The sequence below is a fragment of the Scardinius erythrophthalmus genome, assembly GCF_964197995.2.
Source record: "Scardinius erythrophthalmus genome assembly, chromosome: 1".
Taxonomy (NCBI): Eukaryota; Metazoa; Chordata; class Actinopteri; order Cypriniformes; family Leuciscidae; genus Scardinius; species Scardinius erythrophthalmus.
Window position 1 is genome coordinate 56,416,164 of NC_138221.1, and position 27,947 is coordinate 56,444,110.

At 40.2% G+C, this 27,947-nt stretch overlaps 1 protein-coding gene across 1 annotated transcript; it reads right to left on the reverse strand.

Moving 5' to 3' along the window:
• Positions 1-27,947, reverse strand: grid2ipa (glutamate receptor, ionotropic, delta 2 (Grid2) interacting protein, a; the record flags this gene model as incomplete). The annotated part of the gene is made up of 24 exons (XM_081380876.1): positions 1-1,058; positions 2,004-2,168; positions 4,087-4,205; positions 4,448-4,577; positions 4,716-4,802; positions 5,010-5,165; positions 5,349-5,545; positions 5,836-5,925; positions 7,866-7,953; positions 8,298-10,070; positions 10,202-10,563; positions 10,709-10,883; positions 10,993-11,099; positions 11,598-11,729; positions 11,824-11,975; positions 12,081-12,368; positions 12,982-13,051; positions 14,085-14,170; positions 15,651-15,926; positions 25,049-25,203; positions 25,351-25,683; positions 26,563-26,816; positions 27,528-27,569; positions 27,860-27,947. 24 exons carry the CDS (start codon positions 27,945-27,947, stop codon positions 975-977), a joined length of 5,409 nt encoding a protein of 1,802 aa, XP_081237002.1. The 3' UTR covers positions 1-974.

Sequence of the window (27,947 nt, forward strand, 5' to 3'; positions counted from 1 at the left end):
ACAATCGGACAGTTTAATACAAATCAAGTCCAGTTTAATGTTTTTGAACATTCAGAATAGCACTTAAAAGAATGATACAAGAACAATATGATATGGTAATAAGGAATTAAAGCAGATATAAAGCAGCACAAAGGTTAATTTTTAATAAAAAGTTAATATTTAAAAATAGCAATTGCATATAGTGAAATCATAATCTAGCTCAGCATTGTTTCTGTAACTAGTAAAGCAATAGGCCTATATCAACTACAGTAACTGCCTCTCTTGTAAAATAATATCTCTCTATCAATGCAGTTTTTTTTGTTGAAAGAAATCATCATTAATAATTCATAATATATTGCACTTTAACATTCTGCATACCAGGAATTACTTTTTATCGGTTAAGACATTAGTTTAACAAAATATCTGCTTTACAGTACAATGACCAAGAAACAACTCCGCACCAAGTTGTTTAAATACATTTAAGACACATTGTTAAAGCACTTTTCTCCTAAACAACACTTTTATTAATATATCAAGTCAGCCAAATAAGATGCTCACAGTCCTAATTAAACTTTACATTTAATATATCTTATCTAACTGCACTTATTAATGTTTACAAATCCACTGCAAAAAGATTGGCGGCAATTCTTGCACCAACTTTTGGCTCGTCCATTTACAAGAGGCAAAAACATCCCGGTGTTTGAGTACCAAGAACAATCAAACAGTCCATCCTGTAAATAACATCCTAGAGCAAATGTTTTTAAGCCATTTATGATCTTTCCCTGCACTATTTGCTCCACAACAGAAACTTTCCTGTCCGATCTGTGCCCGAGAGTTCACCTGTACAACTCACCAGGACTCATTATATTGTTACTGTACACGTGTCCTTGAATTACCGTAAGGCTATCACTAAATCAGACTGGACAGGTATAGGAGTGTATGTAAGTGAGCGTTTATGTACTGTAAGTCTGTGTGCCTCATGTTGGGTGGTTTCGTCACCAGGCTACAGGAGAGGCTGTGCGAGGGCTCCTGGGGCTGCGCGGAGGGTTTTCTGTGGTCTGGATATCACTCAGAGCCCTCTAAAAACAACAACAAACATATTGAAATACACATATAATACCGACTCCTCATCCAGACTTATAGACCAGACTAGAAATATCATAAAATCTAATCATTTTCACTATTAAGTCAAGACACTGCAGGCAAAAAGATTTTGTCAAGCATTGGTCAATTTTGAGCGTTTGGGCTATTTGGCGTTTGGGCTAAGTGTTGTTTCATACTAGTGGAAATAAAACATTCAAAATACACTTTTAAGTGTTCGTTTTTATTGCACTTTATTTTCATGTGTAGATTTTAATTAAAGTATATATTTTATGTCCAGAGCTGTGCCAGAAATGTCTATTTCAGTGCACTTAATGTATATTGTAGATACACCAAACTTTACCGTTTTATTCCTATCTATATTCTGAAGGTTTTTACAGAGGGGTCTGTTCATATGTCATTTACCTGATTTTATGCAACATTTGTTTTGTTATAACATTTTTCCCCTGTTGAGCGTATTTTCTAATTTATGATAGAGTTACCCAAAAAGCCCACCGTAAAAAAAAACTTTAACTCTAATATGTCGAATTTTTGGGGAACTTTAGTGTTTATTTAAATAGATTTTGAAATTTTGTAATACAATTTTTTTTTGCAATTCTTAATCTCAGTCAACCGTGGAAGTATGGTGATATCTCTTAATAACATTTTTACGTGATTCATTTTGGGTATCCGTGCATCAATAACGTTCTTTGTGATAGTCTGTTAACAGACATTGTTAATGTTTGCTAAAACATTAGCGAGTAGAGAATGTCTAAAAACAGCTCTCGAGTGAGCTCAGATGAGGGAAGGATGAGTGACCTATTTTTCCACCTGTCTGTGCTAAAAGCCTCAATGCATTTCTTTGCTAGCATTCACCTCATTTACTAGATTGACATGCAAATTGAAAGATCAATATCCATCAGGTTGTCTAATACAAAGCTTACCTCAAATTTGGCAATGAACTCAGCGAAGATACCAAAGAAACTCTCAGTGGCGGTGGTCTTTCCATCCTCCCCGAAGAATGAAGCGACTTTGCAGAACTCTTCCATCGCCAGCTGCTGCAGAGACTCCAGAGACTGCACTGCGGGGTGACTGTTTTCCAGAAATCCCTACATGCAAGTAGTTAAGGTGGTTTGTGATGAATTTGGCAAATATCAAGCATATTCCATGGTCGAAATGTTCATATAATCTTGTCCTGCTTGGTATCTGACCTGGATCTGCTTGGAAAAGTTTAATACAAAGTGTCACTATTTCATTTTTGCAACTATATCTACATCTACTACATCTACTGATGCTACTAGACACATCTTCAATGATGTTCCTGGAGTCATTGGGTGTTTTAACATCATACACCCTCACCCAGGCGACCCAGCTGTTGCTGATCAGACCCCAGCTTGTGTCTAGTTGGCAAATCTAGCAACCCTGCCCACATAGATCTCCTCTCTTGAGCCATAGCCATCTTGAGGCTTTCTCTGCCGCTTCAGTGGTATTGCGGATGGCTCTTCTCCTCCTCACTCCTTCAATGCCTAACAGACTGAAGGCTCTGGACAGGGATTGGGCTCAAAAGCCCCTGCATCCTACCTCTATTGGGAGACACCTTGCTCTCCATCCGGCTTGTCGACACTCGCTGACCAATCCCTCATACTTGGCAAGCTTCCTCTCAAAGGCCTCTTCCAGGCGATCTTCCCAAGGGACTGTAAGCTCCAACAGAACCACTTGGTTGGTGGACTCAGACAAGAGAACGACATCTGGTCTTAAGGTGGTGGTTGAGAACAGACCTTAAACTTGAGTTGCCACTTTGAGCAGCAACTCATAATGTGATCTAGGGTTCCACACTGGTGACTCCACCTTGCCCCATATGTGAAGGTTTGATGGGCTGGGAAGCACATCGTATTCCGCCTGGATGTGAAACTTGATCCGCTGTGGCTCTGCCTTCCACAGCTTCCAGGGGCGGCAGTGGCTCAGTGGTTCATGTAGATTGTCTACAAACCGGAAGGTTGGTGGTTCAATCCCCAGTTCCACCTGACCAAGTGTCGAGGTGTCCTTGAGCAAGACACCTAACCCCAGCTGCTCCCGACGAGCTGGATCGCCTTGCATGGCTGACACCGCCGTCGGTGTATGAATGAGTGAGTGAATGGGTGAATGTGAGGCAATATTGTAAAGCGCTTTGGTGGCCATTGGGTCTGTGAAAGCGCTATATAAATGCAGTCCATTTACCATTTACCATGTCACCTTCCTCTCGATCCCATCGTGTCCAGGCACCCTGTTGCCATATTCCTACTGTCCTGCAGGTTCTCTCCTCCGCGACCACTGCTCTCACCTCCTCGTGGACTAGGCAGCGCTTTTCCTTCCCTTTGGTGGTGTCCATGTGGGGAGTTGAAAAGGAACCCAGTCCAGCCCTGCCTCTTGTTACCACCCCCACCAGCCTTTTGTGGTGTAATCCTGCCTCTGCTTGTCGAACAGCCTCCTCAGCCTTCTACTTCCGACCAGTCCTCACTTCAACTCCAGCCGTTGCCACCTTTGGGTCACTTGAGTCTCTGTAAAGCAACACTTCCCTAGCTCTCGTTACCTTGAACTCCTCTTCCAAGGACTTTGGTGGAAACCTAGAGTTTCTACATGTCAGAGAGAAAACATGTTGCATCTAATAGATGCTACAGGTGTATTAATGGTAAATTTGTTCAAATTAATGATTTTTTTTATTATTTACATCAAAGTTGCATGTACAATACCATTAAATACCATCATATTGTACAATTTACATTAAAATGTAAAACAATTCTATATACATTCATCTTCATAAATTTAATAATAACACACCTAATGCACTTTAATCATTTTGTGAATGTGGTATAAAAATCTAGCTAAATTCTAGTTGAAAAAGGTACATCATTATCTCCGACCAAAGATTTATTTGAATGCAGCTGACATCATAATGACTTCCCAACTGGTAAAAATGAACTTCCCATGTGGACTTGAATGCACCATAAGATTATATCTAGCCATTTTAGATATTTTGATGGAGGATACACTCATAACAACAGCAAATCGATCCTCAGCGGCGGCTGGCATCTGCTGGCAGGCTAACCGAATGTCCTGGATTGTGGCATGTAGGTCGTCAAAGTCAGAGGTGATGTTTCTCTGATTCACTGTGGAGAACAAATCAATGGCAAATATTAAAGAGATCTGCAGCACCTTCTATGGAAACCAACATTAAATGGGAATGATGATCCATGTCTTAGACATAACTTGATTAGGATCACCATGGATTTTGTAATCAGTGTTTGTATGAGTCTTTAGCCTTCATCCATGAAACATCACTAAAAAACCGAATGAATTCGGACTGCATAAGAGAAACGTCCTGAGGAACTGGACTCAAGTAGATGTTTACCTTTGGCTGCTTGTGGCACCGTCATAAGCTCCTTCCTAAAGTCCAGAACCTCGGGAAAGTGCTGGCACAATGATTTCACCAGGATATGAAGAAATGTTGACTTTCCATCCACTGTTTTGGTGGTACTGAGCTTCAAGCAGAAAAATGGAGAATTGCAGTTATATAAATGTTAAAAATGAATGCTTTAAATAAACTTTTACGAATGAAACCTAATGATGAACCTCATGAATTAATCTGCAAAAGATGCATATACAGCGACAAGGCTTACTTCAGTGAGAAAATTGATCTTAAATCCAGTCGTTTTATTGGTTTTTGGTTGGCCGTTATTCAGATAATTCCCCATAGCCAGCACAAACTGGAAAAAACAAACAAATAAGTTCTACATGTCATGATAAGAAGGTCATTTTTATCCAACAGTATTCAGTGTGTATTATGAACAGCCTGCCTTAAGAACATGTCAACAGTCTTTTATCTGTGAATGATTTTCTTTGTTTGATTGCGTGACCATGCATGTATGATCATGCATGCCTGGGGAGAAACTAAATGACAGAAGGAATTATACCTCCAGAATCTTGGCCAGTTTTTTGCTATTCTTGAGCTCCATTGAAGCTTGGAAAATACAGTCGTAGGCCCCTCTCATCTCCTCTGTTTTCTCTTGCAATGTAGTCTTAAAATGCAGGCTTTTCAAGCGGGTCTTATACTCGGGCACCGAAAGCATCTGAATATATACAAAAGCACAAATTGTTAAAATTATACACACACAAAAAATTACACATATACCAACATATAATCATAGTATTTGGCGCAACAAAAAAATCGTAATGATAAATATCCTGCTAAAACAAAATAATCATCATTTATTTATCAAACTCTATCATTACACCTCTTATTCATCATGTACCTGTAGGACAAACTGATCAGGCTCGCTGAGTTTGCTTGGGTCATCACTGTACTGCTCGTACTGTCTGACCTCATCATCATCTGGGGCATACAGGAGCAGTTGTTTAATATGTGGGGACTCCAAGCGTTCGCTTGACATCGTCATCAGCACCTGGTGTAGCTCGCCTGGCGACAGCTTCAGATGGGCAATCAAGATTGCTATAAAAATGATAGAAGAGACGATAAAGTGTGCAAGGACCATGTGCTTGCATGCTAATGGCTAAAAGCTAAGATGCTCATCGTCTAACATTTGGGATGGTAAGCGAAAAGAGCATGCTGTTATCAAGTCTAATTTAAAACCAAATATACTGTGACGAAGCAAGACAAAAAAGGACACGGTCATATATAAGTATATACTTGAATGGGAGGCACACATGAACATCATCTAAACAGCCCGAAAAAGGAAACCGAGAAAAATTCTCTGACTTCAATCATTGTTTGTTACTCACAAGCATTGTAGGCTTTCTTACGGGACAGAATCTCCACCACATCTTTCTTCTTGAAAGTCTCCACCTGAGGTGAGAACTCTGGAAGAGAGACTGAGACATGAATTGTACCGTGAGTGAAAAGAACTTATAAGGGTAAACACTGATTCAATTGTTAAAAAAGAATAGTCATGTCCTATTCATACTTTGCACGTGACGTCACAAGTACTGGCTGGTGGGCAAGAACGTCGTTCTCCAGCAACGAAACCCAGTAAACTAATCAAGGATCTTGCCAGGACGTCGCCAGTTGTACTATACAAAAGTTGGTGTTTTGAAGTGTAAACGACATGCCAGATAGTTGTTGGGCAATTGGATGCACTAACCGCAGATGAGATAAGCAACCTTCACAGTATAATGTTACACGTCTGTGCAGTGATCATTCCATCACTCCATCAAAGGTAATTTCAACATTTGTTTGAATACAATGGGTGTATGATCATGTAATTAATCGTGTCTTTAAGTTACCCTGTAGTTTCGGCGAGTCAGCTGTTTGTGTTATGAGTCTAAGCTAGACTAACTGTACGTTCTGTACACCGTACAGTACACCGCCGCTGGCGAGAGCGGCACTGACTTCCGTGCACTTTGACGCTCTCGCCGGTGGCGTTGTGAACACACAGTAACAGCTGTCGTCTTTTGCTAACAACAACAAAAGTGTGTGATAGGTTGTTTTGAGGTTTGTGATATCTATGGTTTTCAATGAGAACCAGATATGACCCAACAGTAGAGCTAGATTATTTACGGAGGAATTATTACTGCTCGATTATCTTAAAAAACTTGTCTGCTTTACACAATTTAGCTACCTTGGAGTTAATCCTAGTCCATAGTTATGCAGCTAGCTCGCTAACAGACTTGATAGCTACTAGAAAGACCTGGAACTACAGGACTCTACGTTGAAAATACCAGCTTGCTAGTGAAATTGGTTGGAAATGATAGGAAAACATAGATTTGTCACACAAGCCTGCCTCCTCATAGACTGGAGAAGCTTTCTGGCAAGCTTTGCCACCATTCTTCATCCACAGTAAACAAAAAAATAATTTGTACAGCCAACATTTACAATTAAAACTTAATTATGAACAATCCCATTTCACACCAAAGTCTGGGTGTGAAGACATTTACCACTGGCACCACAACATCTTTCTGACATAACTTGAGATGCTCAAAAGATTAAAGGAATCATTTCCCCAGCATATTTCTTTATTGGGTTTCATATAAAATAAAATAAATAAAAATTAAAAACAAATCAAAAACCACTTTTCCATTGGCGGGCCAAGAATTCCATGCCGAAAATGATTGGTAATCCTGCTGTGCCGAACCAAGCTCAAGTGGAAATACAACTGGAACCGTTCCTTACCGTTCTAAGAACCACTCGGCTCAGCGATGGAAAAGAAGCTAAATGTTTTATGGATTTATATTAAAGGTCAGTGACAAACAGCTCATTGGCCCAGAAGTTCAATTTTCCATCATATAAGACCTTAGAATCTCCCTCTGTCTTTTTGTCTTCCACAAGATGTGCTATAAAGAGATTTTCTCAAGGTCTCTCAAGGTGAGAGTCCTCCCCATTTTTTTCTTGCAACCCTTCAGTTCGAGCTAGATTCATGATATGTGCAAGCTATTGTTGTCTCAGTCAAGGACTGTAACTCCTTAAAAGCTGCCGTAGGCATCTTAGTGTCCTCTTTTACTATGGCTCTTGTTGTCTGAACACTCGGTTTTCAAGGACAGCCAGTTCTGGGCAGAATCACAGGTGTTCCTCATTTTCTCACTTTAAATTATGGACTTTACTGTACTTTTAAGTATTAAAAGACACAGAAATATTCCATTATCTTTGTTCATTCAAAATGGGTTCAGTACACTCTACAAACAACAAATGTTGCCTACTACCTATTCACCGCACTGTATCTTTCTCTTTTAAAGCAATTTGTGATTGCTGGGCAGCAGCTTGTTTGCATCAGCCTGGAAATGAGTAATACATATAACGCTTCTCAAACTTTACTCACCAGGGCTCTTTTGTGTTCCAAAATGAAGCTCCAAGTCTAGGTATTTCACCATGTCACTCAGCTTGTCATAATCAGAGTCTTCTTCCAGCTGCAGTGAGAAAACACATCTGTCCTTACACACTTCATTCTAATGGAATAAGACAAACACATGACAATGGACCTCATGAAATATTCCCCATTGACCTCAATATATGTCTCATATGGTATACTACTTCCTTTCAAGGTCTCCTCCAAATATTAGAGATTTGTCAGTTGTGAGTGGTTTATGCTCTTTTTCCGGTTTGAAACCGCAAATATAATAAACAACCACTTGAATCAGATATCCTTAAAGCTTACCAGAACTGCTACCAGAACTGATGTAGAACATTGTCTAAATTTATTGAGTCAAGAGTAAATGCTGTAACAGGCTGGTTTCAAGGCAAACTACTTTACCTGTCCCCAAATGGTTCCCTCAGAATTTTCCACCTGTTCCCAGCGTAGCCTCTTTACACTCATATGACTGGAATCCGATTTTTGCGGTGAGGCCTTTGGTAGAGGAGGAGGCACGCAAGGTGGGGGTAAAGGTGGTGGAGGAGGTGGCTCTACAGTGGACCCTTCAGTGCAGTGGTGAGTTTGAGATTGGGGTGTACTTGGTGGTTGTGTTTGGGACTGGGCTTCATGGTGGCTATGATGGTGGTGGTGATGACGATATTCGTGATACATGGGTTGAGGGCTCTGCCTGGCCTGTGCAATGGGGGGAATCTGAGGGGTTGAGCGATGCTGTTGCTGTTGCTGAATCTGTTGTTGCTGCTGAACTTGCTGCTGCTGAATTTGCTGTTGCTGAAGCTGTTGCTGCTGCTGAAGCTGTTGTTGCTGTTGAATCTGCTGCTGCTGTTGAATCTGCTGCTGCTGATGAATTTGCTGCTGCTGTTGAATCTGCTGCTGCTGAAGTTGTTGTTGCTGCTGCATCTGTTGCTGCTGAAGCTGCTGTGGCTGTTGCGGCTGTTGTATAGGATGAGGTTGGAAGGTCGACAGAATCTGTTGGTTCTGGTGAGTTTGGTGGGGCTGGTGGATCTGGTGGTACTGAGGAGCAGACTGGATGGGCTGAACCTGGTGTATGTGTTCAATCTGGTGAATGTGGCGGCTTGGCGGAAGAGGCTGGGTGGGTGGGTAGGCTTGATGAGCTTGATTCATCTGTTGGAGATACTGTTGCTGAGTCTGCTGAGATGGTTGAATAGCTTGAGAAACGGCTTGAGCCATGTGTGCTCTGTGCATTTGTCTATCAGCCCTTTCCAATCTCTCAATTCGCTCCAAATTCTCCAAGCGTTCCATGCGCTGGATGTGCTCCAATCGGTCAAGTCTATCCATAGAGCTTGAGAGGTGGGCCTGATGACTCTGATGCATCTGATAAGCATGTTGTATTTGTTGATCTGAATGCAAGGGTTGGGGCTGCATCTCATAGATATGTCTATCCGAGCGTTCTTTTCTTTCAATCCTATCAAGCCTATCCATAGAACTAGAGAGTTGAGTCTGAACAGTCTGGTGTGAGTGACGGTTTTGATGCACTTTGATAGACTGAGATTGGCGAGTTGGTTTGTTTTGATACATTGGATGCATCTGGTGATCCTGTTCCATCTGGTGGTGTTGATGAACCTGGTGAGCTGGATTAACCTGATGGTGCGTCTCGTACATTGCATGACTGGGGATGGATGACTGGTTTATTTCTGGAGAAAGCATAGGGGGCAGAGATTGGTGCATCTGCTGCTGAAATTGCTGAGGGTGGCCAGCTGTTGGTTGAACTGGAAGTGAGTGGTGCTCCTGAAGGACTTGGTGCGGAGTCATCTGCTCATCACGTGTGGGCAACACCTTGTGAATGGACTGTCGTTTTGGAGGCGGGTTAGCCCTTGGCGGAGGCGGAGGAGGTGGTCCAGGGTGGCGACGGATGGTCAACTGTCGAGGTGTGTGATCAGGGGTGAATCTAGCAGGTGTAGGCTGGTCGTTGAATTGGACAGGGGGAGGGGGAGGAGGAGTCAGAGGGTGTGGAGGAATGTGCTCAGAGCTGGAGGAGTAGGTTAGAGAGCTGGCATCATCGCTGCTACTATGCACTTCGCTTGGACTGCTTAACTCGGGAGGCATGTATGGACCCTCTTCCTCCTCTTCTTCCTCCTCCTCCTCCTCTTCCTCTACCTCCTCTTCCTCATCCTGGAAAGTCATCTGGACAACATCCTGGTTTTATTTTTGAAGCAAAACATACAAATGGCATTTAAGATTAGCCACTGTACTTGTCAAGCCAATGAAGTATTGCCACAATAATAAAAAGCAAATATCAAAGCAATTAACCATTTTAATATACAAACCTCTTCATAGTCATTCTCCGGTGACAGGAAGTCATCCACAGATAACTGCTGTCCAAGCTGTTCACTCAGAGCCTCCATGAACAGATCTGTGTCTGGGGTACGGGGTGGACGTGAGAAGGTATAGCGCTTTTTGCGAATGGGTGGACTAGGAGGGTAGTCGGGAGGAGAGGGTGGAGAGAGAGGTGGGCTGTCTAAACTGATGTAGGGGTTGGACTCAGCACTTGTTTGAGAGGGAAGACCTGGAGGGTAACAGGGGCACTGAGGGCTGAGGGGAGGCTCCTGCATCCAAGAGTCAGGCTGTGGAGGAGGTGGAGGTGGCGGAGGAGGAGGCACAGACTGCGCTGATGTAGATTTGCGGCTACCTGAGAGATGAAGACGGAAAAACCAATGGTTCGGAAGATAAAATGTCTCTGACATTAGACTCAGCCTCAAATGAAATGTCCACCTATTACACAGAGAAATGACAAGGACATTCTAGAAAATCAGAAGCTACAATGCACAATGTACCTGAAGTGGCCCGAACAGATGGAGAGGAAGAGTGTGCCCTGACAGACTGTGAGGAAGCGTGCGGGAAGACATCCACGCTAACCAGAGAGTCAGGAGCAGGAGGAGCTCGAGTCTTCAGGGATTTGGATCTCTTCCCGGCATAGACATTCTCCAGCTCGGCATACACAGCTGACAGCTAGACAGAGCACAGGGACTGGGTTGTTAATATAAAGACAGTGCATTTGTGTAATTTCTCAACCGTTTCAGTGTTTGCAAACCTGTACAAATCAAAGCAGAGCGCTCACATTAGTCAGATTGTTGGGTGTCTCTGGTAAGGATGTTCCATCCCCTGATTGTCTCTCTCCAGGAGTTAGTCTCATAGGCGCCATTTCCACTGGCTCAGTGCAAATTCCTTATGACGAAAGAAAATAGCCCATCAACTATTTTGGTTTGCTAAGAAAGCTGATGAGAAATGAGCTCCAGGTTTCTACAATAATGTCTACAGTGCTGTTTTCATGATCTGTAATGCTAATTTCGCTATATATATATATTGGTTGTGTTTCATGTGTAAACGTGTTTCATTTGAACTCATGCCAGCATGCCAGACCTCCAGGTCCTAGGGGGTCAGTGGAAAAATTATAGAGAATTTTGTTAAATGTATTTCTTTAGGGCTGTCAAAGGTAAACGACACGTTTAACAGCAATTTTTCAAACATACTTACCAATTTTCTTTTGTAAAGGTTAGACGGAAATCATGAGATTAAACCACTATTTTGACTACAGACAGTCCTACTTTTTAACAGTAAGATAAATCATATTTGGGGGGCATTGGCATACAAAAGATTTTGAAAACCACTGTCCTATGCTATATGATGCAGTGTAATACAACATAGTGTTTGAAGACAGCCTACCCATGCCCAGGTGAGTGCCGATAACCAGATCATCTGAGCTGCGTCCCCTCACACTGCTCCTGTAGGTGGTTCCTGTCACCTTCATAGAGCTGCTGCGACGGTGAGGCTCATGGGCTGGAGGTTCGGGATCTGCTGTTGGCACCATCAATAATAAGTACATGCAAGCATACATGCATACAAATATTCTGTACAGACTGAAGAGGAATGACCAGAAAGTAGTGCTCACGTGTAACTTTATAGCCAAGGAAGCGGGAGATCTTGTTCTGGCAGTGTTCCTGCTCCTCATAGGTCAGCAACTGGTAAACGAACTGCCAGATCACCTGTTTTGCTGGAGTATCCAACACAGGGAAGACGTCCACAATCAAAGTGTCTACATTTCTGATGGCACGGAAGAAAAAGTGAATCAAATCAGGTTTCACACAAATGTTCTTAGAGAAGCAACGTAACATTTCCATCTGAGAATACACTGGGCATGTCCTTCACCTGTGCTGGAAGAAGGCCTCCAGGGCCTTGCAAATGGTGTATCTCTCCTGAAGCGTGAGAAGGTGCTCGAGCTGCTGGCTGAAGGTGCGGCCCTGTACGCGGATACTGGGAGGCAGGATCTCAGCGACCCACTGCAGGGAGCTGAGCACCGGAGCACGGGAGCGGGGGGAAATCTCCACCTGCTCTGGTTCAGCCATGGTGAAGGCTGGCGGGCCATCTTCAACCACCAGGCTTGGCATTGCCCCACTCCCCTGCAGCATAGACACTACCTTCTCATGTGAACAGCTCCTGAGAAAATGAACAAAAACACGACACACATACAGTGTTATCTTACAGGATTATAAACATGCAAAGAAGATTCAATGTGATCACAAAGGGTATTTATATATTAGTGGAAATTGACCAGATCTATTCTAACCAATAACCAACGTATCAAACAGAACTGAATCATCAAGTACTGCGATGATACAGTGTTGTGCATTGCTGCCATGGCACTGCTAGGTGGATGCTAAGGAGTTCTGATTGTTAGTTGTTGTGCTCCTATAGGGTTGGTAGGATATTCTGGGTATCACTATGGGGCTGTAAATGGATATTAACTGGTCAAAAGACCCCACCCACCCCATATTCTGGTCTCTATGGGACTATTTTGCCTGTTTTACCATCCACCAAGTCTGATGGCTTTGAGAAGTACCAGCACACCTTTATTTAACAAGGCAGATGATTTGAGTATATTTATTTTCAAAATGATGTAGAAAGTTTAATACTTATGTTTAGGGGTTTGTTCAAATATCTAACCCACCCTATGCATCAAAATATTAGTGATGCTTGCTTTAAACTCTATTGCAGTTCCACATTAGGATAAAAGCAATCTATTCCAATGCAACCCAACCACAAGCCTCACCTCATGTCCAACCCATTGAGAAACAGGATGCGATCTCCAGGTTTGAGACCCGCCTTCTCAGCAGGGCTGCCTGGAGAAGGAATGGCAACAGACCAAGCAGAAAGTAACTACTGACAGCAGATCATGTGTGCTCCAACTGAGATTAAGCTGTGCTCAAGATGCCCTTTGAAATGACGTGAGAACTATAAGTCAACACACTGCAGCTTGGGTGTTTGTCACATCCTGCTCAAGAATGGATGCCTCTTTTTGGCTTTTGAGTGTTGGTTGTGGGAAAAGTGTGAATCTAAAAGGATTTGTGCTAGATGAAAACAGAGCTCTACCACCTGTGCCCCTCTGAATCAGCCTATGGAGAGTCTGCTGTTGTGTCTTCTCGTTTCTCTTTCTATCGTCTCCTGCTGTTCTTGCACACTGCCAGCTTTTGCCGCCTAACTTTTTAATAATGGCCGCCATGAGTCAGAAATGACAGAACTTTGGCATTTACGTCATCTGCTTCAGTAATATGTCTAATAATTGACTCCCCTTCACTTGTTTCATGTCCAATTTTTTTTTTTTTTTTATATATATTTCTAAAATAGTCTTGTTTTGTTGTAGGATGTCAGCTACAATAAATGCACCACAAGACACAAGCCCTTCCCTTATAAAGATGAATGTTCAACGTTTGAAAATACTACTCTGTGAATAATTTTGAAGAGCAACAATAATATTGCTGTCATACAACAAATGTAAAAAGGAAGCTTTTTTTTTCATTTATAAAATCCAAGTTGTTTACATTTACATTTATTCATTTAGCAGACACTTTTATCCAAAGCGACTTACAAATGAGAACAATAGAAGCAGTTAAACTAACAACAGGACAACAACATGCTATGACCCTTCCCAGTTTAATCCAACGTAGTACATGTACTTTTTTTTTTTTTTTATAAAGGTAATAGATATAGAATAGAAGATAAAGTGTTAGTATTAATGGATCAAGTGTTGTCGTTCACAAGAAAAACAATATATATATAACAGTGAAACCTTTAAATATTAAGGTTTAATCAAATGCTTTAACATTGGCACAAGACACTTTACTTATAACCATAACCATTTTTTTCATTTCATACCTGGTATTACAGAGTCAATCCAGACTGGAGCATGGCCACGCAGAGTAAACCCGAAACTCTGGTTCCCTTTGTACACGCGTACTGTCCTAATGAAACACAATGGGGAAAAGAAATAGAAAATATCTTTAAAAAACAAGATGTCTAAGTAGAATATCTTGATTATTTATATAATGCAAGCTGACTTGTTTATTAAAATAATATGAATTTTATATTTCTGGAAAATATGATATAGATACTACACACACACAAACACACACCGTGTGTGTGTGTGTGTGTGTGTGTGTGTGTGTGTGTGTGTGTGTGTGTGTGTTCAGTCTTGAGCCACACAGAGAAAGCAAATGAATACGGATACATTTTGCTCATGTACCACATATATGATTCTGATTGTTGTTTTCTTTTAAGGTAGTGCTATTAATAGATAATGTCAAATAATCTCTTTGAATTTCTTTCACTACACTCAGATTACCGCTGCATATAAAGAGCTCTTCTTTAACAGACTTCATTTGCTTTCCCTGTGTGGCTCAAGAAATCTCCATTATGCATATGCTGTCATTATGTAAATACGTAGCTAGCAATTCTCCAGTGAAATCACACATTCAGTCTTACCCACGTTATTAAAAAGAAACTACACCTGCATTCCCGGCGACATTTCATTAAATGTGTATTGTACTAGTGACTGACAGGATTTCACATCCACCCACCTTTTCCTATTTATGTATCAGACACAAAATTAAGAGATAATTAATTCATACTTGCGAAATACACTCGTGTAGTAAAGTTTAAAGCATAATATTGGGGACGAATCTTAGTGATGTGTCATATTTACTCTCTCACACATACGCAGGTGTCAAATAATATGACTAAAAATAACATGAATTATAAGAGTGAAATATTGCAGTGACATAAAATCTCCAGCCTTTACAGACTACAACAGTTGTGAAAATTGGAAATCCAACAAGAAGGTCTATCTATCTATCTATCTATCTATCTATCTATCTATCTATCTATCTATCTATCTATCTATCTATCTATCTATCTATCTATCTATCTATCTATCTATCTATCTGTCTGTCCATTCATCCATCCATCCATCTATCTATCTATCCATCTGCCCATCCATCCATCCATCCATCCATCCATCCATCCATCCATCCATCCATCCATCCATCCATCCATCCATCCATCCATCCATCCATCCATCCTTTTATTCATCCATCCATCCTTTCATATACCCATCCATCCATGCTTCCATCACTCAGCATTATATTTACATGAACCTAATAATGTAACAAATTGCAACTATTTTCCAAAAAAAAAAAAAAGAAAAAACAAATATAGCAAAATAAAATAAAAGCATGAAATAAAACTCCTAAATAAAAATAATAAGAATAAATAAAATTAAAAAGCATAAAAGTAAAATAAATGTTAAAGGAAATCTAACTGATTTATTGGAATCTGAAACATTTCAAAATACAAAAGCAAATGGCAATTAAAATTTCTACCACATCAACAATAAACCACAGGGGAGAAAGAAAAGTGTGTAATTCTTCTGAGAGTGACACTGACCTGCGGGTAGAGAAGGAGCTGGAATGGCCTGCGATGAGAGAGGTGGTCTTGCGGAGGCCGCGGGCAGGAGGCATGACCACATCCTCAGTTGAGGTCCGGGGCACAGAACTGGCTCTAGTGGACACAGACAGCAGTCGATCGGGGTGGTCTTCGCTCCGGCTGCGCCGTAGGCGGTTGTTCCTGTGCTCGCTGAAGCTTCGGCCCCTCAACCGACTGATCAAACTCTGAGAGACCATCTCATCAAAGCGTTGCCTGTGCTTCTTAGGGATGAAGATCCTGACAAACATGACACACACACAACAGACGGAGTCACAGAGGAGAAACTGTTCAGGCGTGTGAACACTTCCATGCCTACTGAGACAGACACTGGATAGAAGACAAACAGGCAAAGATGGAGGAGGAGGGACAGCTATGAGAAAGAGTCTGCTATAATTACACCAGATTATGGAGATGTTTGTGACCTGCTATGAAAAAAAAGAGGGCTCATGTGATGCAATGAAGCGCTTTTTTTTTTTTTACTCTCCTGTGAAGAGGTGCAGGTAAAAATATCCTGTTTGATCAACTTCAAAAGCTAAGCAGGTAAGCAGGTGACTTCTGAAAGATGTCTGATGGGTATTTTGAAGTTCTGGGAGGATAAATAATTAAAGTGAAAAAGAGAGTGCTTTTTATCCCTCTGTGATACAAGCCGTCTCTGAGTTTTTAATTCTCACCATCCTTTAAAACCAAGTCATCCTCATTAGCTTCTACCAACCCTAGATACACAAAAATAAAGCTGTGCCTTGATATATAAATATGCCTGGGTCATATTTTTCATCTCAAAATAAATAAAACACATGAATGATTTAGCCTATACAGAAAATTAAGCCTATACTAGGGCTATTAACATTTTTGCATTGTTTTTATTTTGCAATCTCATTATTCTCAATGATTATTGTCATTTCATTCTCATTTTTGTAATAACCATTATTATCAGTAATAATCATTTTAATCAGTAATTGAATTTACTTTGTGCAATATATCATTTCTATTTTTATCATTTATTAAATTTAATTATTCCTCATTTGGGTGAAAAAATTATCTATAAATATAGCAATTGTGAGTTTGACTTAATTATAACAATTCAACCACAAATAATACATATTTTGCATGCTGCCTGTCAACATGTCACCAGTAATATGCTTATGAGTGGGTTTTGTGGGTTCCAGTGTGGGTTTTTAATATATATATATATATATATATATATATATATATTAAAAATATGAATTATATTATAAACCCACACTGATTCTGTGGTGAAGTAAATTCTATATTAGTACTCAATTTAAGCTTTTAGAAATTAATGTGTAAATATCAACGTTATAGAATTAAGTAAAACTTTCTGATACTGGTGTTCCCATCATGCACTGAGGAATAATTAATAAGATTGCAATTTTCACTGTTTTACAGCTGTATCTAGGATGTTTTATCATTGCTTTTGTTGTTAGGTTTAGTTACTTGCTATTGTTTGCACTGACATTTGGAGTTCATTTTCTACTCAAAATGACACATTCATACTCAAAAATTATCCATTGAATGTTACCGTTATTGTGTATTGTGTCCCAAGTATTGAGATCTCAGTGTTTGGATGGGTACCACATTACTTCTATTACACAGTCATGTTGACTACATGACAATGTTTTAATTACATACACTTTAAAAGCATGGCTTAATTTAGTGTTATATTGTTTGAGAATTTGTACTTTACACAGAATATTGCAAAGTAAACTTATTAAAGTAGATATTACTCAACAAAATTTAACCGGCCAAATTAAAGTTACTTATTTTCTTTGTCAATTTTACTTAACTTAGTTAAGTAGATTTTACATAATTCCATATATGAAATTTACTTGAAAAATATGCATGCAAAAACTTTTGTATATTTTACTTATTGTTTTTTTCAGTGCACTAAATGTGCATTACCGACGATATCGCATAAAACTGAACGAACCCATGCATCATCAAGGACACTATCACAATTCACAGCATCTGGGTTAATCCTCCAGATGCACTCATCTCAAACACTGCTTCAAAACTAGTTTAGCTGCAGGACACAGATTCTACTTTGGGCAACAAGTAGAGAGACAACATGATACCAAAACTGTGTACAGTGCAAAAGTAAACATAAGGTCCTAAAAATAAAATAAAACTATAAAATTGATTAATATTATCATGAACAGCATAGACCAAACAATCAGTAAGATTTTAAGTAATAATTTTAGTCACCAAGTATGCATTAAATAGATCAAAAGTGACAGTAAAGACATTTATAATGTTACAAAAAAGCTGTTGTCAGGGATATGTTAATTTGGTCTGTTTCTGTAGTACTTTGAGTTGGTTTGTCCCTGTCGTTCATTGTTTTGAGTTGTTATCCTGTTATTTGGTTTACTTTGCAATGTTTCTAGATTTACCTTGTTTCTTGCCTGTGCTTGCCCTGTGTCTATACAGCCCTCAGTTTGTTCAGTTCTTTGTCTTGTGTTGTTTATGCTGCCATGTGTTTTCCTGTGATCTTTTTCGTTGTAGATTATCTTTTTTGGAGTGATGGTGAAATTAAGCTTTGCAAAGCATCGAGGCTTTCCCCTCAACTGTATCGTAAAATGGTTCGACATCTTGTGGTCAGAAGGTGGAAAAGGCTGCCTTTGCGTCCCAGGCTTTGCCTACAGGAGATACACTTTACTTCAGTACATTGAATATGCATTGTGGATGACTGGATCTCCCCTTACAGTTGAGGAGCCTAAGGAGGACGCCCACTCCACACACGCCATGCTCATCCCAGCCACGACAGTCCATTGTTACTCCCACCCAGACTCCCTTTGCAGCCTCCTCTATCCAAGCAGGCCAGTCCTTCGGCCCCACCTCTGCTGGCTCCTATATTGATGCTGCCTTGCAACTCGGATCCACCTCAAGTCTTCCAGTCTCCAGCTCTACCTTTGCAAGTGGATCTCCTTGGCTTTACCTTGGCCCGTCGACCATTTGGCTCCACCTTGGCTTCTCGTCCCCTTTGCTCCACCTGGAACCGCCGTCGTTACCGCTCCAACGAGCTACCTCGTCCCTCTGGCTCCGATTGGTCAGTCGTCGCTCTGCCTCCACCACGGATTTCACCTGCGCTTCGTCTCTCCACCCCTTCGGCTCCGTCAGGCTCCGCCTTGGTCGTACCGGCTCCCTCTCATTCCTCCAAGACCCTGGCTCCACCTCAGTAGCTCATCGCTGCAGTTCCGGCTTGGCCTCCAGTGTCGTCTTGAGTCGCCATCTCCTCAGCTACGCCTGGGTCTCCAGATCTCCTGGCTCCATCACTGGTGGTTGTACCGCTGACTCCACCCTGGCTCCTCCTAGCATCGGTCCTGTCGAGGGCCTTCGTCTTGGTTATTCTCTGGGTTCCCACCTGGCTCCTCCTGCTTTTATCTCCTCACTGGCTCCTTCAGCCATCATCGCCTCCCTGGCTTCTCCTCTGTCATGGGTTGTCCTGTCTGCTAGTACTGCGTCCTCTTCCCAAGCCCTGCCCACCATCCTCTGTTGGACTGTTGTTTTGGTTACAGCGTGAAAACGCGCCGTCCCGGGGATATTTAATGTCAGGGATAATGTTTAGTTTGTCTGTGTTTCTGTAGTACTTTGAGTTGATTTGTCTCTGTCGTTGTTTATTGTTTTCCAGTAAGTTGATCTGCACTGTTTCTAGATCAGTTTCCTTTGTCTGTGTTTATTAGTTACCATGGTTTTTGATTTCCTGGCAGTGTAAATATCAAATACTATTAAGTGATTTTAATAATAACAATAATGCACAGACCTCAACAATAAAGGATATTAGAAGAATTTTGTCTTCTGTAAAAGTTGATAAGCCTGTTTATTTATTTATTTGATTAGCAGCATTTTATTACTTGCATTTAGCATAATTTGTAGCATCATCTGATCAGAACAGATCTGCTTGTATTTGTAAAAACTGAATTGTTCCTTGTACTGTATCTAATCACAATAGTACTGAGGTGAAGATTAGATTATAAACTGCAATTGACGCAATTGTAACTGCAATTGTACATATAAATAATAACCTCATATACATGAATGCTTTCACTCTACATTACAGTACCCCTGTTTGTATAAAGTTGTTGTATTCCATATACAACATATGTTGTTCTTCTAGCCTCTGAAGACCTCAGAGACCAGCAATTGTGAGACATTACATTCCAAGCAAAAACAAAACTAATACTAACTTAAAACTAATATTTTTTAAGATTCATGTGTCATTCATTCACACTTACTGTACCCAAGTACAATTGTGCAGCAGAACTCTCTTCAGTGTATTCGTTCTTAAAAGTTTTCCCAAAAACTCTTAATGAAACTTAAATCCACATTTCTCTCAAAGTTAACTTTTATTTAGTTCAAGATGCCCTCAATTAGAAGGAGGTCACACTAAATCTAAAATTAACCCCGAGTCAGAGAGGGGAGGGAACGCAGATCAAGGACACACTTTTCAAAATGAATGAAGGTGGGAATGAAGAACATCTCAATTATAAAAGACATCTATTAACATATGTGAACTCTAAACCCATTTCAAACTGTTTTAATTCCTCTTTGTATAGTTATAATCGACAAAGCATGCCATGCACTTTACAAACTGATGAACATCCCCCTAAGAAGTCCTCAATCACATAAAATGATGGAAAATGCATTATTAAAGAAAGCAAGCTCAAAGCTTTAATCTTTTTTTTCTACTTGCTCTCTAGATCTATGATCTAATAATGCTTGAAATGGCGTAATTGACTAAAGAGTTATAATTTCTCTAGGAAATGAATCAAACCCCAACTTCTGAAACTAGTTTCTCTGAGCATGAGAAGGTTCTCCTTACCGAAAACGCCTGAGTCCCATCTCTCCTTTACATTACGTCTCAAAGAAACAATGAGATGTTCTTGATCTCAGTGCAGGATTCTTCATAGAGCTGAAATAATCATTCACTGAATAAAACAGGATAGTTGGAAAAGCCATTATGTCCAGTAGCCAGATGAAGAGATGCTTATTAGCGCCAACTTGAGGAGCGATGACGTTGCATGTATGAAGAAGGAAACTTCAGTTCACGTCATCATCGAGTCAGCTTTGGCAAGATCGCCTACAATGCCATGCAGGGTTGCCTTGGGGAGTTTAACGTTAGAAAGGAGTCTACATCCAGAACTGTAGACCAGATGCCTTCAACTGCAGACGAGAGGCAAAGTTGCAGCTGCTTCAAAGGTGAAGAGAGAGAATAGAATAAAAGAGTGTAGCAAGAACAGAGAGAGAGAGAGAGAGAGAGAGAGAGAGAGAGAGAGAGAGAGAGAGAGAGAGAGAGAGAGAGAGAGAGAGAGAGAGAGAGAGAGAGAGAGAGAGAGAGAGAGAGAGAGAGAGAGAGAGAGAGAGAGAGAGAGAGAGAATAGATTCTCTGTCCCACTGGATATCTAAGGCAGGTCATCATGTAGGAGAGAGTTATTCAATCCGATCCACATAATGCATAAGTTAAGATCCTTGAAGTATCCAGGTTCACAAGGACAAAAGCAGAAAACTCTTGAGTTTGCACAACCGACACCAACCAGATAAAAAGTCGTAGTTGAATGCAAAACATGAAGCCACAAAGAACTGATTCTTTTAACATTTAAGGTAAGATCCCTAAATCTAGTTAGCCAGATCTCTTTACCTCAGCCGTAGTTTAAATCAAGAAAGTTGTTATGTGGATTTTGTTCAAACTTCTGGTGCGTCATGGACCTAAGAGAGATTTATTACAAGAAGTAGGCTGCATAAAAATAGGGAGGTTCCATGGGGAGAACTGGGCAAATTTTTGCAGGGACAGAGCGCAGCACACAAACTGGTCAGCGCTCGAGTCCACTGAAGGACAGTGAAAATGCAGTGGTATCAATGAGGAAAATGAGCTAAAAATCTCATGCTTTCACTTGTGTCTGAACTATCTTTTCATTCAATTGAAAATCAAATGTGATCAATATTTCAAACAAACACCAACAATAGTATTCTAATACCAAAACTCCTCCTAAAGACATGCAGCAATATCCTATAAAAGAGTAACTTCCCTCTGAACAATGGAAAATGACAGCAAACTGAAGCTTGTGCAAATACAAAAATGTTTCTTACTTGCTAAAAAAGGCTTTCATGGTTCCTGATAATACAAGGATAGGCTTATCAAGACTGTAATCAGAACAAGCTGATGAGAAGTGTGAATCCAGGTATCTGGAGCATGCTGTCCTTCTTCATAATTCACTCTTCATGAAGGTAAGAGCACTCCAAAATAGTTCCCATTTCTGAGAGTTTAAACTTAAATCATAACATCTTTATATGATAAATACTTGATGAAACAGTATTTTATCTGGTAAACCTCACAGGGATAATTCCTCACTGGTAGCCAGAGGCGGTTGCTGTTAAAACTGCTCCGTTAGTGAAACTGAAAACCTTTCAGCTGTGAGACGAGTCAAATTCTCCTGACAAAAACCCTCATCAGCGAGTTATTACTGCAACAGAACCGACAAACCTAAGAGAAAGAGACATTTCTTAGAGAGCATATTTATTTTCACAAAATATAATATTAAATCTAATTATAATAAATAAATGATAATAAACGTCTCTATAATATCAAATAATTAATAATAAATCTAATAATTTAATTATGTAAAAATTAGACAGGCACCGACTATTGGCCAAATATTGGTATCGGCCAATAAAAGCAATTATTGTCACTATTGGCCATAGGCTAATTGATCAGGGCTGATTATATCCTGTCAATCAAAAGGGTTGGAAAAACATGTCAGACTGCAAAATGTCTCTTGAGTTGAGTTGAATTAAAAGCTTTTGAAGTTAACATGACAATGATGCATTGATGCTTAACAGCGCCGTTAAAGCAGGATCTATTCGAATCTATGCAGTTCAAGCCAGGGTTGCCAGGTCCGCGGTTTTTCCCTTAAACCAAACATTATTTGTAGCGCACTTCCTATCCAATAATCGCAAAGAGCTTTGACGCTTTTAAATGTGACGTGACAGATCGCTGTAGCGCCTCAGTTCAAGCGGCAGCGCGAGTCTTTACTTCAATACACTTCAATACAATAGCACGAAAAAACATGCATGAACATCAGAAGGTATGTTGAAAGATACAGACCAACTTACCAATGTAGTCGCTCAATCAGTATTTCAATTGCGGAAAAGGTATTTATCGATGTTATAGAAGAGTTATATTATGTTATGTGTACTGTAAAGCACTTTGATTAAACTCATGTTATTTTTAATTGTACTCTTTGAATAATAGAGAAAAGTTGAGAACCGCGGAAAGACGTCAATAAAACAGCTTGTGCACAGTGTTACTTAACTTTGCATTTAGCCAATGTTCACATTTTGTTAGTTAGCTATAAAACACTGAAGAAAAGCTCATCTACTGTTAATTATATATGTATGATTGAATAATTTGGTAATGAAGATAAGTGTTTATGAAATCTACCTTATGTGCAGCTGAGTTGTCTACAAATATTTCAGTTTTTATTTGAGTGTAATTATTATACCTGAAAATAAATAGCAGTTAAATATAATAGTTTGGGCTCTGTTGCAAATTTTAACCTCTAATATTATAGTGTACCAACTGAGAGGGTTCCCTGTCTAGATTAAAGCATTAATTGGGAGATTTTTTTTTTTCCTTAAGAAACAAAGTATTGGTATTTTGAAAAATCTGCTATCTGTATCGGCGGAGACAGTCTTGGCGCATCCCTAATTAAAATCGAATAATAATCTGTGATCTAATTGTTCATGATGATAAAAATGCTAAGGAATGATGAAATACATCATCTATGATCAAAGGTTTTATATATAAAAATATGCAAAGAATATTTTGCATTAAGCCATTAGCATGTTGGAACAAACTAAAGAGTCAGATAAAGCTAAACTTAGATAGCTGACATGATGTTATAGGGCTTATGCCAACTTAACTTCCGTAATCGGTAAAACAGATCGCATCGCTTCTAGTTCATGTCTTTTCTATGTGTTACGTGAAAACATTTTCTGTTTTACTCAAGATAACTTATTAATAAAAAGGAACGAGCAAAGATGAGCATAACCAATGTTCCTCACATGTGCAGATTGCTATCTAAAGTTTTATTTTTTTCATTTTTTCTTCTTCACACTAACGTTTAGATATTTAGATATAAAAATATATAAAAGATTTAGAATAAAATGCCGATAGCAAAGTGAACTAGGTAGGTTAGCTGATATCGATATCGGCGTCAGTTCAACACTTTCTCTGACAAGCGGATCCGATGGGACCAGTGTTCCGGTTTGTCACCCCACAAAGAGTTTTTAAATAATGAAGGGAGAGAATAGCCAGCCGTCCATAATGACAACATGGCAACTTTTACATGAATGTTACATAAAGCTGCTCTCTCACTATTTCACTGTACAACAAATTGTTCTGAAATATTTCAATCCACTTTGAAAGAATTATTGCAGCTTTTAACTCATGGATCAGATCAGGTTAGATGACTCAGAAATCACCAGAAATGTAAAATATCCAAAACTGAAGCATAAAACTAACAGGGAGACTCTGAAGCTGAGCATCAGAGGAGAGTGTTATTAAGGAGGTATCTTTTGTGCGAGGACGTGGTACAAAACAGAAGATGCAAAGAAATACAACACTATCAATGGCTTTGATTGAAATACAACAAATAGCTTTCTTAACCACTGCTGCTTATGTGAAAGTGGATTGATCCAAGTTTCCAAGTGCTATAAAGATGGTGTTACACTCATTTTAATGAAAATTCTGAGAGAAATGATCTCTAATGAATGATTGTTATCCTAATCAACACCTCCTCTATTGTTAGATAGGAAAAGACATTATGAAACATTATACAGAACTAATCCGAGAGGAACTAGAAGAGGTAGTACTACATTCAGTAAACAATTTCTTAGCACCATTCATTTCCACTACAGGCAGGACAATTCAGATTCACAATATAAAACAAAAGCATCCAGTTCAATGGCTGTCCTCATTGTCTTAAGGCAAGCTCACATTACACAACTTTGGTGGATTCTGCGGTTACAGAATGATTTCCAAAGTTTGCAACAAAACCCCCGGATAGCGGCCAAATCGGTGCTCTCTGCAGTCGCCGATGTTTGTTAAGTATGAGCAGGTCAGCAACGCGATCTGTGCCCGTCTCGAGACACTGCGATATTTTCAAATCTTGTAGTATGTGCAATGCAAGACAAGGTGGAACTAATTCAGCCAATAAAATAAAACTCAGCATTGTCTACAATCCAAACACAAAGAGGTAACTTATAATGTAATGAGTTGGAATTGGTAAAAAAAGAAAAAAGGAGGCGGGTCATATAACAGGGTTCATTAAAAAGTTTATTGGTACCTGATGCTGTCAATCAGCTGCTGATGCTCCTCGGTGAGCAGTATTTCTGGAAGTGTGGACGCCAGCCCTTCAACATCCCTCTCATTTGCATACTGCTTCAGCAAATCAAACAGCCTCTCTTTCACCTCAGGCTCCTCCCCTAAAATCTCCTCGACCTATAAAAATTAAAAACAGACAATTTTACACACACACAAACACACACTTACTTTTTATACTGGGGTTTGAAACGCTGTTGAAAATATAACTAACTTTTGGGGGTTGGAGTTACAGTTGAACCATTTTTACATGCCTTCAGGACTGACCTTCTTGTTGAACTCCAGAGCTTTGTGCTTGCGGTCATGCCTCACGATGTCTCCGCTCTGATAGGTCTCCTTCATGCTGCTGCTGGTGCGCTTCTGCCAGCGGTTAATACGGAGCACGCCGAGACGCAGCGTACGTCCCTGAGAGGCCTTGATCATGGCCGCCGCCGTCTCGTGCTGTTTCACTGGAATCCCATTCACCTCCATCACATAGTCCCCCGCTCGCAGTCCACTCCGGCCCGCTGGAGAGTTGGGCATGCAGTTCTCCACCAGCAGGGGACTGTCTCCCACTATGGTGAAGCCGAAACGACCATCAGGCCCTGGGGCAATGTCCAGCTGTGGTGGTTAGTTTTTGCAAAAGGAAAAAGAAGAGAGATCTGAATTCTCTTTTAGACAACAAGGTTACCTTTATTCTATCTATCTATCTATCCATCTATCTATCTATCTATATATATATCCATCCATCCATCCATCCATCCATCCATCCATCCATCCATCCGTCTGTCTGTCCGTCCTTCCGTTAATCCGTCTATCCATCTGTCTGCCTATCCATCCATCCATCCGTCCATTCATCTATCTGTCTAATATCTGTCTGTCTGTCCATTCATTAATCCGTCTATCCATCTGTCTGCCTATCCATCCATCCATCCGTCCATTCATCTATCTGTCTAATATCTGTCTGCCTATCCATCCATCCATCCGTCTATCCATCCATCCATCTAACATCTGTCTGTCCGCCCATCCAACCATCCATCTATCCGTCCGTACGTCCATCCATCCATCCATCCATCTATCTAATATATGTCTGTCTGTCCGCCCATCCATCTATCCATCCATCCCTCCGTCCGTCCGTCCATCCGTCTAACCGTCTATCTATCTATCTATCTATCTATCTATCTATCTATCTATCTATCTATCTATCTATCTATCTATCTATCTATCTATCTATCTATCTATCTATCTATCTAACCATCCATCCATCTGTCTGTCCATCTATCCATCCATCCATCTGTCTGTCCATCTATCCATCCATCCATCCATCCATCCATCCATCCATCCGTCCGTCCATCTGTCCGTCCATCCGTCCGTCCATCCATCCATCCATCCATCCATCCATCCATCCATCCATCTGTCTGTATGTCCGTCTATCCATCCATCCATCCATCCATTTAGTTATTAACAGTAAAATATAACATCAATAAAAAACAAACTGACCTGTTCAATTCTAGACACGACTCCGATGCTGGGCGGCACAGTCTTGAGGGTCTGAGCAAGAGCGACGAGAGCTTTGGTGCTGAGAGAGGAGACGTTCTGCCCATCGATCTCGAGAACCTGGTCACCTGGCTGCAGCCCGGCCATGTAAGCGCTGCTGCCCTCCACCACAGAGAGGATGTAACTGGGTCCATCTCCACCCAGCTTAAAGCCAAAGTCCTCTGGCCAACCCTGGTTATTTGCTGGAAGGCCCAGTTCTGGGAAAAAGTCAATAAATTATGTATATGGGGGGGGGGGGGGGTGGAATCAGTGTGTGGTGTGTCCAGCAGCTGCTTTAAGTCCTACAGTGCATCTCATCCTCATGGACTGCAGAAGATCTGCCAGTTCATGTTGTGAGATGTTACTACACTCTTCAACCAAGACATCTGCAAGTTCTCATATTCATGGATCAGCTGTCCTTTCTCTGGGCATCTTTCTTCAGAGTCAGTAGAAAGGTCTCTTTAGTGTCCTACATTGTAACGGAGTCTTCCGCCTGTTAACTGTTAGTGTCTGATGGACTGGTCCACTGGGGCATGAGCAATAATTGTTTTTGCTTCATTGTACAAGCATGTAAAACATAATTTAAACCCTTTCAAATAAAGAGATGTAAAGTTCAAAATTACCTTTGAAATACAGTATCTTGAAAAAGGGACATAAACACACACACACAAAATACTCAACAATATATCTCAAGTAAAATCTAAAAATATAGAATTCTAACATTAGAATAATTAAAATATTCACACCAAAAGACATCTGCCCAAAACCCATCCATCCATCCATCCAGATTTAAGTAAATGAAAAAAATAAAAATGTTGGAAGACTGTCAAAATCCACACATCTATTAAAATTTATTAAATCTGATTTGTGTGACCTAATAACAGATGAAAAAGAAAAGAAAAAGAAGGTCAAGCAATTACTTTACGCACCAATATTCAGTGGGAATTCTCTCAGCACGTTAGGGTTTGGGTCTGTGGAAGTGAAGAAACACATTAATTTGTGTATGTATGTATGTATGTGTATGCATTATATTCCATATTATATAAGGTAAAATGGCATAAGTATTATCTACACTCTAGAGAATTTTTTTTTACTATATATTTATATATAAATAATATACATAATATAGTATATATAGTGCATCTAAACTATTTAATAAAACATCTATAATACAAGAATTTTTTTTTCAAGTAATGACTCAAAGGTAATGACTATGCAGTCACCGCCTTACAAAGCTCCATGTTTTGCTTTAGGAACTTACAGAAATCTTTGGAGGCACTGCGGGATCCCGATCGGCTTTGGCGAAGAGAGAAACGGCCCTTCTGGCTCTTCAAAAATCTTCTCATCAT